Below are 13,467 nucleotides of genomic sequence, written 5' to 3' on the forward strand. Positions count from 1 at the left end.
AAAAGTACTTGAGGAGCGCAAAGAGAGCCTCGGGAGAGTCCCAAGGGCCGGCTAGGCCTTGAGGGCCACATTTGGGCCCCTGGCCTGAGGTTCCCTTCTCCTGCTTTGTGTTGTGGTACATATGTCAGGTCCAAGCAGAAAGACTCACACATAGTTATGTTTATTAATAAACAGAACTTCCTTACGGACAAACTTCGGCTACAATAGTTAGGTCTACAGACTCCCAGTGAGTGCAGAGTGCAACAGATATCAAGCTGAAAGGCAAGAAATCTAACAGGATACAGGTAGGTGCTCCATGAGAAAGGAAAAATAATTTTTAAACTTTTTTTAAAAAAATGAATGATCAGAGGGATCATCACCTCACCCCTACAGACACAAACACACACACTCTTTAAACAGATTGTTTCAACAATCATTTTAACATGAAGTAATAATCCAGGATCAATGCATTTTCTGTTTTCCTCCATTCCTCTCCTCTCCAGCTCCCAAAACACATTTTAGGCATTTCTGACGAGTACCTTGACCAATAAAAATATTAATGCCAGGACACAGTAGCACAAACAATATCAATCGCAGTATGCAATTCCTTTCTAAGTTTTACCAGGGCAGCAGCATTTGGTCAATTAACCAGTTAGATTAAGATGCGCTCCTGGTACATAGGGCATCATAAGTTGAGAGACACCAGTCTGAATCCAGACTAAATTACCTGAACTTAGGTCCTGTTGAAATCAGTGTGAATGGGAGTTCATCATGACTTAAATCCTACTGCTTTCAGTGGGAACGTTTTCCCAGAGGGTAGCTGTGTTACAAAAATCTTGTGGCACCTTGAAGACTAATCTTTCATAGAGGAGTAGCCTCTTGTCTATAGGAACTTGTACCATAATAAAAATGTGTTAGGCTTGGGAAGGCACCACAAGACTCTTTGCTGATTTCAATACAACACACATAATGCAGCCACCCCTCTGGATATGAATACGATGAACCAGATTAAGATGTTATGTATTAACTTCATGAAGAAACTTTCCCAGATAAATGGGAACTAAGTGCAATAATATAATTTACAGTGCAAGCCTATGCATACCTACACAGAAGTAAGTCCCTCTCATTTTAGTGGGGCTCACTGCCGGGTAAGTATCTATAGGACTGCAATCTTAGCCTAGATCAAGGTTGGGGAATGAGTGGCTCTCTAGATCTTGCCGGACTTCAACTCCCATCAGCCTCAGCTGCCAGCATTGGCAATGGGAGCTGTAGTCCAGCAACACCTATTGTTTATTATTTACTTATTAAATGTATATCCTGACCTTTCTCCCAGAAAGAGCCCAAGGTGGCCAACAAAAACACTAAAAACCATTATAAAAATTTAAAAAGCAAAAGACTTTCAAACATATCAAAACAAAACACATTTAAAAACATATTAAAACAAAGTATCTTTTAAAAAAACTTTTTAAAAAAGCTTTAAAAACATCTCAAAAAGTAATTCCAACACAGACGCAGAATGGAGGCTCACACATTCCCCACCTCTGGTCTAGATTGAACCCATCGTAACTACCTTTCATTTTTAAAGTACTTAATGCCCCACCTTACAAGAGGGGGGTGTTTCTCCTTCTCATACACACAAAAGTCTTTTCTATGATGGTGCCTGGCGTTCACACACATTTGTGTCACAATAAAAACAAAAAGCGTACCCCTCTGTCCTTAGAACTGTTTTTCCTCTTATGCAAACATACACAGGACTTGACAATTAAAACCGATCTGATGAATGAACTATGGACTTCTTCCACTGAGCGATACCCCTGCTTATCACACTTGCTAAGCGGTAGCCTAACGTGAGCATTTTAAATGTTCTCAAATGGAACATTTAACACAGCAGTCCCCAAGCTGTAGCCCTCCAAAGGTTGCTGGACTACAATTCCTATCTTCCCTGACCATTGGTCCTGCTGGCTGGGGCGGATGGGAGTCGGGAGTCCAACAACGCTTGGAAGATATGAGGTTGGGGAAAGCTGCCTTAACAGAAATGGCTGGTGAAGGGTGGCTGCCAAGCCAAGAGTGGGGAATGTCTGTGGCCTTCAAGGTGTTGTCAGACTACTCCACAACTCCCAGCAGCTTGCAGAGCCAGTGGTCACGGAAGTTGGGAGTCCCAATAACATCTGGAGGGCCATTGGTTCCAAATCCCTGTGCTAAATTTTTCTGGGCCTGGAATAGCTTCGGTCGCAGCTAAACCCAAACTAGAACTGTACCAAAAGAAATGTCACGGGATGACTCTCTTCTTTTGTTTCCTTCCCTTGTGAGATAAGGTGGATTCTCTGGTATGGCTTCACTTCAATGTGGGTCTTTGTCTTTCCTTCACGGTCCCGTAAAAAGCTAGCTCAAGACAAAGGTTTTCCCGGAGCGTCCCATCTGCGGCTTCTCAGTGCCGTGATTCCTCCGGTGCCTGATCAAGTGCGACTTGCTAATGAAACCCTTCTCGCACACGGCGCACTTGTACGGCTTCTCCCCCGTGTGGGTCCTCCCGTGCGCCAGGAGGTTGGACGTGCTACTGAAGCTCTTCCCGCAGGCGCAGCACTTGTAGGGCTTCTCCCCCGTGTGGGTCCGTTCGTGGAGGATCAGGTGGGAGCTCTGGATGAAGCTCTTCCCACAGTAGGAGCATTCGTAGGGCTTCTCCCCCGTGTGGGTCCTCTCGTGCGTGACCAGGTGCGACCTGCGGCTGAAGGTCTTCCCACAGTAAGAGCACTGGTAGGGTTTCCCCACAGTGTGGACCTGCTGATGCCTCAGAAGGTGCTCTGGGCAACCAAGGCCTGCCCCGTCCTCGCAATGATCGGTTGGCTCCTGGATTTTAACTTGTTCGTATTTTATGAACCCCAAGTCCTGTTCAAAGCTTTGCATGGCTGCTTGGGGCTGCTGCAGCGGACCTTCATCAAGAGACTTCTCGCTAGCCTCGCAGGAAACAGATTCCCCCACCCTATTCCTTGGGTGGCTCTCTCGTCGCCTCTTTGGTTCGCTCTGATCCTCAGAGGATTCGCCCTCTTTGCAAGTCCTGGCAATGGTTTCCATTCCTCTTCTCTGGGACAGTTCTACTTCCTCATGGCTTTCCTGGGGGCAGCTCTGCCCGTCGCACACCTCCACTTGCATGTAATCTGTCAAAATTATTTAAAAGAAAGAAAATAATGTTGGATGCAATTCAAACCTGAAAGATGGCCTGCCTCTGTAAAGACCTGTAAGATAGCTTACATCATGCATAGACATTTGCTGTTGTTGTTTCTGTACTGGGGAACTTATTATTAATTTTACTTATCACTACATTTATATACCACCTTTACTCCTAGGAGCTCAAGGTGACATACAGGAATGATTCTCCCTCTCCCGATTTAATCCTCACAAAAACCCTGTGAGGTAGGTTAGGCTGAGAGACAGTGACTGGGCCCAAGGTCACCCAGTGAGCTTCATGGCTGAGCGGGGATTTGAACCCTCATCTTCTGGGTTCCAGTCCGACACTCTGACCACTATACTACACTGGCTCTGCCCTTCCCCCTGCCATATGTGAAAGAGCTTCAGACGTCTTTCAAATATATAATAGGCAAAAAACCCTTGCGGTTTAAGAACGTATCTATAGCCAACAGATATTTCTATCAAACTTTAAAAAGCAGGGAAATTGGGCAGCTATAGCGAATGCACCAGGGGAGCAGGAGACCTGACCTCCTCTCTGAGATATTGGACTGCCCTACAAATTTGTCAAAATGCAAACACAATTTGGGTTGGTCTATCACAGTCCAATCCACTTCCTGTGTAGCTTGGAAGAATGTGGTAACACGTGCCTCTGAGCCACTCTGCTGAAAGAACAACTTTTAACTCCTCTCCTTGAAATCTTTTCTGCAGTGAAGAAACTGTGCCCAAGTTTGCTTTTATTTCCTTCTCCCTCCCAACCCCTTTCCCTTTTGTATCATGCCTTTTTGATTGTAAACCTGAGATTTGGCATCAGCCTTACCTTGTAGGCTCACCTCTCCAGAGTCCCCCTCCTGCTTTGTCTCCCTGTACTGCTGCCTCTGACCCGTGTCAGTCAGAACCTGTGCTGGTTCAGAGAACCTGGAGGCTGCCTCCTCAAACGATGCTGGTATCTAGAACAACACCCAAGATTCCTTGTTCAACTGCACTGCCATTTTGCTGGATGGGGGAACCACAGCTCAATGGCAAGAGGGCATGCTTTGCAATACAGAAAGTCTCAGGTTCCATCTCCAGCATATCCAGTTGTATTATTAATTATTATTATTATTTCTTAAAAATGAACCCAAGGCAACTTACAATAAAAAAATATTAAAACCAATATAAAGCGAACACAAATAAAAAGTTTTTTAAAAGGATCAGGGTGAGCAGGGTAACGGGACAGGCACCTGAGAGCTGCTGCTTGTTACCTAGCAGCAGCTATTCCATCTGACTACAGCAGAGGGAGAGAAGGGGAGCAGGGCCACTCCATCAGCTCTGCTAAGGCAGAAGCATCACTGGGCTCCACTGTCAACTCTTCCTAGCAGTAGATATTCCATCAGGCAGTAGCAGAGGGGGAGAAGGGGAGCAAGGCCACTCCATCAGCTCTGCTAAGGCAGAAGCATCACTGGGCTCCACTGTCAACTCTTCCTAGCAGTAGATATTCCATCAGGCAGTAGCAGAGGGGGAGAAGGGGAGCAGGGCCACTCCATCAGCTCTGCTAAGGCAGAAGCATCACTGGGCTCCACTGTCAACTCTTCCTAGCAGTAGATATTCCATCAGGCAGTAGCAGAGGGGGAGAAGGGGAGCAGGGCCACTCCATCAGCTCTGCTAAGGCAGAAGCATCACTGGGCTCCACTGTCAACTCTTCCTAGCAGTAGATATTCCATCAGGCAGTAGCAGAGGGGGAGAAGGGGAGCAGGGCCACTCCCTCAGCTCTGCTAAGGCAGAAGCTCCACTGGGCTCCTCCCTCAACTGTCACCTAGCAGCAGCTATTCCATCAGGCTATAACAAAAGGAGAGATGGGAAGCAAGACTACTAAATCGTGTCTGTTGAAAGACCAGATCCTTTTGGTTCCTGCTCTCTGTCAAATGTCTCCATCCCAGCTGGTCCTTATAAGAACTCAAACATGAGTTGACGAACTTTCTTTCAACGTAGGAAGCCACCTCATACTAAGACCACTGCTCCATCTAGCTTCAGTATTGTCTTCACTGACTGGCAGTGGCTCTCTAGGATTTCAGACAGGATTCTCCCCTAGCCCCACCTGGAGATGCCAAGGATCCAACCTGGGACATTTTGCATGCCAAGCAGATGCTCTCTATAGCCCTTCTTTCTTCATATTTGCAAAATAACAAATATTTATTTTATAAATATATATATAAACACACACATATATACACGATACAGGAAAAGTGGGCAAGGGACTCCCTTTTCTGACCCTTTGAAGGGCAGAGATATCCTCACCCCACATTCTGTCCCTCTACGCAGCCCACAGAACTCACGACACAAACAGGCTCACCTGCTTTTCCTGCCTTTTGGCGTCTTGCTGCCTCAGCAAGAATTCCTCGGCCAGGGCCACCGCCTGGGAGCAAGTCTCAGGCCCGGCCTCCCTCAGCCAGCTCTGGATCTCCGGCGGGAGGATGGTGAGGAACTGCTCCAGGATCAACAGCTCCAAGATCTGCTCCTTGGAGTGCCTTGTGACTTTGAGCCACCGATGGCAAACGTCCCGGAGGTGGCTGTAAGCCCCTCTTGGCCCTTCGGCCTCCTGATAGCAGAAATGCCTGAAGTGGTGGCACCACCTCTCCTGGGCCAGGGCATCCTGCCGCAAAATGGCCGCTTTCACTTTCCCATAATCCTGTCTGTCTTGGACATCCAGCCTGCTGAAGACCAGCTCGGCTTCTCCACAGAGGGCCGGCAGGAGTCGGGCCGCCCACTCTTCCTTGGGCCACCGGCAGGCTTTGGCCACTTGCTCAAAGGAGGCCAGGAAGCCCTTGGCATCCTCCCATGGGGTGGGCTCTTCTGTCAGAGGTGGGATCGCCCAGTGTGCGTGGGGGGACTCCATTGTCTTCAAGAACTCTTGCCACTGGGCCTCCCAGTGCTGAAGCAGCCCCTCCTCTGGCTCCTGTTTCACTTTTTCTCCTGGTTTGCTTGGTAGGAAGTCCCCAATCCTCTCAAGTTGGGTGGCCGGCAGGGCTGTCCCTTCTCCTACTAATTCCTTCCGCAGGACAGGCCCGCCTTTGTCTTGCGCCTCTGTTTTCATGCCTGAGGATGCCCGCTGCTTAAGTGCAGCCTGGCCCTGGAAGTCTGGTTGGTTCCTCTGATCTCCATCCATATCCTCTCTTTGTTCCTCTACCGGCCTGCAGGAGCCCAGCCGTAGGCCCTCTGGGATAGCAGAGGTTTAACAGCAGAGCATTAGGCTTTCTCCCTCAGTCTTCTAGCCTGTCAAGGATTATGAGGATAATTAATCCATTTATAGTCCACTTAACGCCAAAACAGGCTTTGAAGTAGTTTACAAAGCAGAAAACTAGTTACCCAAAAATTCAGGTGCAAACCTCCACAATTAAAATACACCATTTATTTATTTATTTATTTGTTATTTTATTTACATCCTGCCCTTCCTCCCAGCAGGAGCTCAGGATGGCAAACAAAAGCACTAAAAACACTTTAAAACATCATAAAAACAGACCTTGAAATACATTACATTAAAACAAAACAACATTAAAAAACATTTTTTAAAAAGGTTTGAAGACAGCTTTTAAAAAGGGTTAAAAACATACTGTTTTTTTTTTTAATTAAAAACATATGAAAAAGCAATTCCAACAAAGACGCAGACTGGGATAGGTCTCAACTTAAAAGGCTTGTTAAAACAGGAAAGTCTTCAATAGGTGCCAAAAAGATAACAGAGATGGCACCTGCCTAATATCTAAGGGGAGGGAATTCCACCATAAACTAGTGCCATTAAAACACTAAAATATAAAAACCCATAAAATAAGTAAACTAATGGAATTAGAAATACCCACACCCAACCAAATGTTGCTATACTCCAGTTCCCATCAGGCCCAGCCAGCAGGGCCAATGGTCAGGGACAATGATGGGAGTTATAGCTAATGTTGGTCAAGCCGGCTGGCATGAAGCAGAGTTTGAGTCCAACAACATCTGGAAGGCCACAGTATGTTGGCCCATCCCTCCTCTATAAGGTCTCAGGCAAAGGGAGTTCCCGCTCACCAGCCCTGTCACAAAAATCTTATGTAACTATCATTTATTTGTCTTATATTTACATCCCACCTTTTCTCCAAGGAGCCCGTGGTGCACACATTTCTCCCCTCCCTAGTTTATCCTCAAAACAACCCTGTGAGGCAGGTTGAGCTGAGAGACCCTGACTGGCCCAAGGCCACCTTGTGAGCTTCATGGGTGATGCAGGGGTCAGACCTCAGATCTTCTGCATGTGTTCTCCCAAAGCACCGCATACAACTCATATAGGGGATAATTGTGTTGGTTGATTTTTTTTTTCCATTCTATGTAGCTTTTTAAATAACGCAGCTTATAGCGCAATCCTATGTGCTTCTACACCAAATTAAGTCTCACTGATTTCAGCAGGGGTTATTCCTAAATAACTGGATATAGAGTTGCATCCTTAATTTTTTTAAAAAAATCTCATTGCTTTTCCAACTTGTTTTGACCTGCTCTTGTTGACAGCCAGTGTGGTGTAGTGGTTAGAGTGTTGGACTATGACCTGGGAGACCAGGGTTCGAATCCCCACATAGCCATGAAGTGCATTGGGTGACCTTGGGCCAGTCACTGCCTCTCAGCCTCATGAAAACCCTATTCATAGGGTCGCCATAAGTCGGAATCGACTTGAAGGCAGTACATTTACATTACATTTTGTTTACACAATGCCATTTTGTTGTTGTTGTTGTTAGTAATATTTCCCCCCCCCATAATTTTTGTTGGTTTGTTCGGTTTGTTGCTTTCGTTACTGCACAGATCGCACCCAATGCGTTTTGGCAGTTTTGCAAGCCACTTTGGATTCATTTAGAAAGAAGAGAAAGGCAGACGTGGTAAAATGAAATCAAATGATCCCAGTGTACACAGCTGGAAAAGGCTCCCTGCCTACAACTGGCACTGCCAGTCAGTGTGGAGGGTACTGAGTTAGATGGACCAATGGTCTGATTGGGTAATTTGCTACTGATGGAGGCAATCAATGTCTCTGAATCCTAGCTGCTGAGAATTGCAGGTGGGGAGAGTTGCTGTTGCAGCTCAGGTCCTGCTTGCGGGCTTCCCATTGGGGCATCTGGTTGGCCACTGTGAAAAAAGGATGCTAGATGGGATGGGCCACTGACCTGATCCAGCAAGACTCTCCTTATGTTTTTTTTAATGATTTCACTGAGTTTCCAATAGCAACAGCAAATACATAAATATAAATGAAAATCGCTTTTAGCATCTAAACAAGAACCAAAGCCAAACCAATGTTAGTAATATGAAAGGGAGAAAAGGAAGAAATTTACATTTTCTCTTGTAGAAACTCAGATTTGTCCTTTGCGTTTTATTTCCCACACATTCATTCTGAGGCATCAAGTAGTTTCAAAGTCATTCAAATCTGGAAATTTAAAGGCTACATCAGTTACTCATGAAGAATTCCAGAAGCTTGCATATCTTGTTGGCATTCCAGGGGCCAGACCAAGCTAAATGAAACAAATCTTTCTTTGATATGGCTCTGTATAAATAAATCTTTTGGGTTAATTTTTCTGATCTTGCCAAGAACCAAACTTTACTATATCAGTTTTCCAAATTTGCCTTTACTTCCAATACCTCATTGTAGTTAACCTAGCTGCTAACAAAAATGAAATGGACTGCCTTCAAGTCGATCCCGACTTATGGCGACCCTATGACTAGAGATTTCATGGTAAGGGGTATTCAGAGGGGGTTTCCCATTGCCTCCCTCTGAGGCTAGTCCTCCCCAGCTGGCTAGGGCCTGCTCAGATTTCCACAGCTGCCCGACTTATGGCGACCCTATGACTAGAGATTTCATGGTAAGGGGTATTCAGAGGGGGTTTCCCATTGCCTCCCTCTGAGGCTAGTCCTCCCCAGCTGGCTAGGGCCTGCTCAGATTTCCACAGCTGCACGAGCCAGCCCATTCTGGTCTGCAACTGCCAGCTGGGGGCAACTGGGCTTCTTGGGACTCTGCAGCTTGCCCACAGCTGCACAGGTGGCAGGGCATGTAACCCCTGAGCCACTCCTTGTGGGGGTGATCTTTAGCTGGTCCTTGACACACAGGAGACACAAGCAGGGATTTGAACTCACTGACTCTGGACTCCCAGCCAGGCTCTCCTCCCCACTGTGCTATACCAGCTGTGTGCTGCTAACAATAAAAAGCTAATTTAATTCTTTGTTTTTTGCAATCAATATGTGGCTCTCCCACACGTCCAGAATTGCAAAGGATGGGATCAGAAGAACAGTCTGATGTGTGACTCGCTGTTTCTCGCCAAAGGCCTGGCACCAAAAGTTGCTACTGATGTTATTAAAGCAGCCTTCCTGTGGTCCTATTTACCTGGAGGGCCGTAGCTCAGGGGCAGAGCATCTGCTTTGCATGCAGAAGGTCCCAGGTTCCATCTAACGTATGGTTAGAAAAAGCATCCTGCCTGAAACTCTGGATAGCTGCTGCCAGTCAGTGTAGACAGTACTGAGCTAGATGGACCACTGGCCTCACTCGGACGCACAAGGCAACTAAAACGATCTTGGCGGGACTGGGAAATCCCTCCCCCTCCCCGTGACCTTGGACAGGGGGAGAAGACAGCGCTAAACTGGGGGGGGTCCAATAATCTGACTCCGAATGAGGCAGCTTCATAGGATTATCCGCAATAATGAAAAGCAATATCCAAAAGCAAGATACCTAAGTGGGCATTTCTTACCCGGAGCAAGCTGCCTCCCTTCACCCCCGCCCGTCCCATCCCGCCCCTTCCAGCCAGAGATTTCCCTCCCTCTGGGCGTGTGCAAAAACCTTCCTTCCCACTTACCCAGATCCGCCCCCCTCCCCCCTCCCCAAAGGGGATCGCTCTCTCCAGATTCCAGCCACTCCCGGGAAAAAAGTACATTCAAAAGAGCCAGTTTCCGGGGGGAGGGGACACGGCCGGAAAAGGGCTGGCTCCGACTGGGAGAGGCGCCTTTCTAGGAATCCGGGCTTGGTTGTTGCCAGCCTTTCCCACTGGAGCCAGTGAACTGGGGACGGAGCCCGCAGGGGATTTACTGATGCATTTATTCTTCCCTTCCGGTCCTCCGTTTCCGGACTGGTCCTCTTCCCTGTTGAATCTGCATTTGATCTTTAAAAATAATAACAACAAAAGCTTCTCTTTCCTTGCAAGCAAAAGGGGTTTGCAACGGGCCGGTAGCTTTTTGTTCCACTCGCAAAGGCTCGCGGGAACGGTCATTCGCAGTTCGAGAGAGCCGTGCTCTGACTCAAGGAATTGGGAATGACTATCCTATTTTCGTTCTGTCGGGTGGGAAACCTGTAGCCCTAGAGGTTGCTGGACTTCCAACTCACATCAGCCCAAGGGAGCCTGGCCAATGGTCAGAGATGATGGGAGTTGGAGTCCAGCAACGTCAGGAGCCACACAGGTTCCCCCACCCCTGATTTGCAAACTCTGGTGCAGTGGGTAGAGGGTCCTAAGAAGATAAGAGCTTGCTGGATCAGGCCAGTGGCCCATCTAGCCCAGCATCCTGTTCTCACAGCAGCCAACCAGTTGCCCATCAGAAACCCGCAAGCAGGACCTGAGTGCAAGAGCGCTCTCCCCTCTTGCTGCTTCCAGCAACTGGTTTTTGGAAGCATACCGCCTCCTGCAATGAAGAGCATAAGGATAGCCATCATGGCTAGTAGCCATTGACAGCCTTTTCCTCTATGAAGTTGTCTAATCCTCTTTTAAAGCTATCCAAGTTGGTGGCCATTGCTGCTTCTTGTCGAAGCGAATTCCATAGTTTTAACTATGCGCTGAACCATTTAGTATCAGTCTTCTATATGCCTGATTATTTTGTCTTTCATAATACTTTCTACCAGTTTTCCCAGGACAAACTTGAAGCTAACTGGCCTGTAATTTCCAGGATCCCTCCTGTTGGGTTAGGACCCAAAGAAAAAATGGGTTCAAATCCTTTCCTTGCTACAACAAACTCACTGGTGGACCTTGCGTCTGTTACCAACTCAATGAGGGCTCCCTGTCTGTGGAATGCCCTCCCCAGTGAGGCGTCTCTGGAATAATGTTCTTAACTGTAATTGTGGTTTTAGAATGTTTTTAGCTGTAACTGTTTTTAGCATGTTTTTAATTGTAATTGTGATTTTAGAATGTTTTTAAGTGTTGTTGAATGCTTTTCCTTTTGTTGTTGTTAAATTGTTTTATTGATGTGGTTGCCGCCCTGGGATCCTTCTGGAAGAAGGGTGGGATAAAAGTTTAATAATAGCAACTCTCAGCGTAACCCACCTCCCAGGGTTGTTCTGAGGATAAAAGGGCCATGTACACCACCTTGAGCTCCGTGCAGGAACTGCATGCTAGAAATGTAATTAAGTAAATAAAATAAGAGAATAAATGCTTTTCTGGTCTTGCACTCAAACCAATGACTTCTTAAAAATATGCGTTTAATGCATGTTAAATTTATTATTATTTTATTTATTAGTCTTTTTTCAGAAAGGTGAACTCAAAGCAACATACTAAAACAATCTGATCATTAACTCTGATATATATATATATATATATATATATATATATATATATATATATATATATATATATATATATATATATATATATATATATATATATAATTTAGATACTAACAGTGCAATTCTGTACATATCCACTTAGAACTAAGTCCCACTGAGCCCAATGAAGCGTACTCCCTGGTAAGCGTCTCTAGGAGTACAGTCTTACATCAAATATAAACTTATTAAGAAAAGCCCTTTAAAGCTATTAATGTATGGCAATATAAAAAGACTTTGATCCTATGTCCTCGGTTAACATAAGATCAATGACTTTTCATTTTTTTAAATTCCATTTCTCTATTTTGATGCATGTTCAGTTTTTTAAACCCAGATTTGCTAAGACTCCTACTTTGATCAATTGTGTTGTGTGGCATAAGCACCACAAAATTTCTGGCCAGCGTGAGAAAAAAACAACCCTTTCTGATTTCCCCGCCCCCTTTTTATTCATCTGTCTAAAATGTCCCGATTGACTCCAGTTGTTAAATATATATGTCTATTTAAAAATGTATTCCTGTAGCCGTAGGAATATAGGAATCTGTTTTAGACCGAGTCAGACTTTTGATCCATCTAGCTCAGTACTGAATATACTGGAAGTGGGGGCTCTGGCCTGCAGGCCTCTCCACCAGGCCCTTTTGGGAAGCCACACCCACCCTACACCTGTCATCATCACACATGACATCAGATGGGGGTGGCTAAGGGCGGGGCTTCTCACCCAATAGTTGGGGGAGGGGTTTCCATTTAATGAAAACAGTGTCTCCCTTCCTCAAACTTCTCTGGGGCTTTCTTTGATTCACCAAACCTGAATAAGCTGCCAAAAAAACCCCACCTTTTCATTTCTCTGACCACTTCCTGTTTTGCTTTCTGCACTTTGTGCTAAGATTTTGACAAAACTTTATTTACCCTCTAGGGATGGGGTGTCTGCTGTGGCTTTCCAGATAATGCTGGATGCCACCTCCCAGGAGCCAACGTTGGCCAAATGGGAGTAGTTCAGGGCCACGGGCTCTGCTTCCCTGCTCTAGACTCCCAAAGCCACCACCTTGCTCCAGATCCCCTCCAGAGAAACCTCTGCTAGACTGGGATGCCTATAATATAAATTAGGTGGCACCTATGGGTGCGTATGCACACACAGAGGCCTTCTCTGGCAACCTTGGGATCCCCTCCACATACCCCCCCTCTTGCTGAAATTAGGCTTGAAAGAACATTATATTGTTCCATGGACTAGATTGCGGCGTGTGCTTGGTTGCAGCGTCTGTGTGGTGCCCGCAACAGTTTCTCCAGTTTGCAAATGTGTCCGCATGACCCCAAAGGTTGGCTATTGTGGTTTTATAAATTATTACACAGGGTTGTATTCAGTGTAGCGGTAAGGAAAACTTTACGTCTGCACAAGGATTTCTCCTTGCACAATGGAACGGTCCCTCTCTTCTCCCTCCCCCCCTACATCCCCCCAATCTGTGCTAGGGAGTTCCCCAACCTCTCCGGAAAAGATTTGGGAAGGGTGCGGGGCTCGCACAGGGGGAGGAGCAGAGGCGTTCCATTGTGCAAGCAGAGATCCTTGTGCTGTGGGATGCACTCCCGCCTTCACCTTAACTGCAATTAGCTTTGGGGATGGCATTCACCATTGTACTGATTCGCCATAAGGCATGGTATACATTTAGTAAAAAACAAGAATTACCTGAGCCTGTGATCTTACGCAGTTTTTAAAAAATTACATCTTACCTCTTTTATCCCCTTCACTCTTAAAAACGTAG

General features: G+C 46.2%; 1 protein-coding gene across 4 annotated transcripts; it reads right to left on the reverse strand.

Annotated features, from left to right (window-relative positions):
* Nucleotides 1–161: 161 nt before the first annotated feature.
* On the reverse strand, nt 162–11,509 carry LOC133381439 (zinc finger and SCAN domain-containing protein 31-like). Of its 4 annotated transcripts, none has more exons than XM_061620553.1 (5): nt 11,442–11,509; nt 8,481–8,572; nt 5,495–6,414; nt 3,983–4,112; nt 162–3,134 (listed from the first exon to the last, which is right to left on the reverse strand). In XM_061620553.1, the coding sequence occupies exons 3-5, from the start codon at nt 6,305–6,307 to the stop codon at nt 2,362–2,364; spliced, it is 1,716 nt and encodes a 571-aa protein (XP_061476537.1). In that variant the 5' UTR covers nt 6,308–6,414; nt 8,481–8,572; nt 11,442–11,509; the 3' UTR covers nt 162–2,361. The 4 variants fall into 4 exon arrangements, with proteins under 4 accessions (XP_061476537.1, XP_061476534.1, XP_061476536.1 ...); XM_061620550.1 differs by lacking the exon at nt 11,442–11,509 and adding an exon at nt 9,866–9,931; XM_061620552.1 differs by lacking the exon at nt 11,442–11,509 and adding an exon at nt 9,885–9,915.
* Between the last annotated feature and the right edge of the window lie 1,958 nt (nt 11,510–13,467).

Source organism: Rhineura floridana, chromosome 3, assembly GCF_030035675.1.
Source record: "Rhineura floridana isolate rRhiFlo1 chromosome 3, rRhiFlo1.hap2, whole genome shotgun sequence".
Lineage (NCBI taxonomy): Eukaryota > Metazoa > Chordata > Lepidosauria > Squamata > Rhineuridae > Rhineura > Rhineura floridana.

Excerpts from the sequence above, each read along its gene's own strand:
- LOC133381439 (XM_061620553.1), bottom strand. The coding sequence starts at position 6,307 with ATGGATGGAGATCAGAGGAACCAACCAGACTTCCAGGGCCAGGCTGCA. Across the intron at positions 4,113-5,494 it reads CCAAAAGGCAGGAAAAGCAG|ATACCAGCATCGTTTGAGGA; the intron begins GTGAGCCTGTTT and ends GTGTTGTTCTAG. Across the intron at positions 3,135-3,982 it reads TGGAGAGGTGAGCCTACAAG|ATTACATGCAAGTGGAGGTG; the intron begins GTAAGGCTGATG and ends TAATTTTGACAG.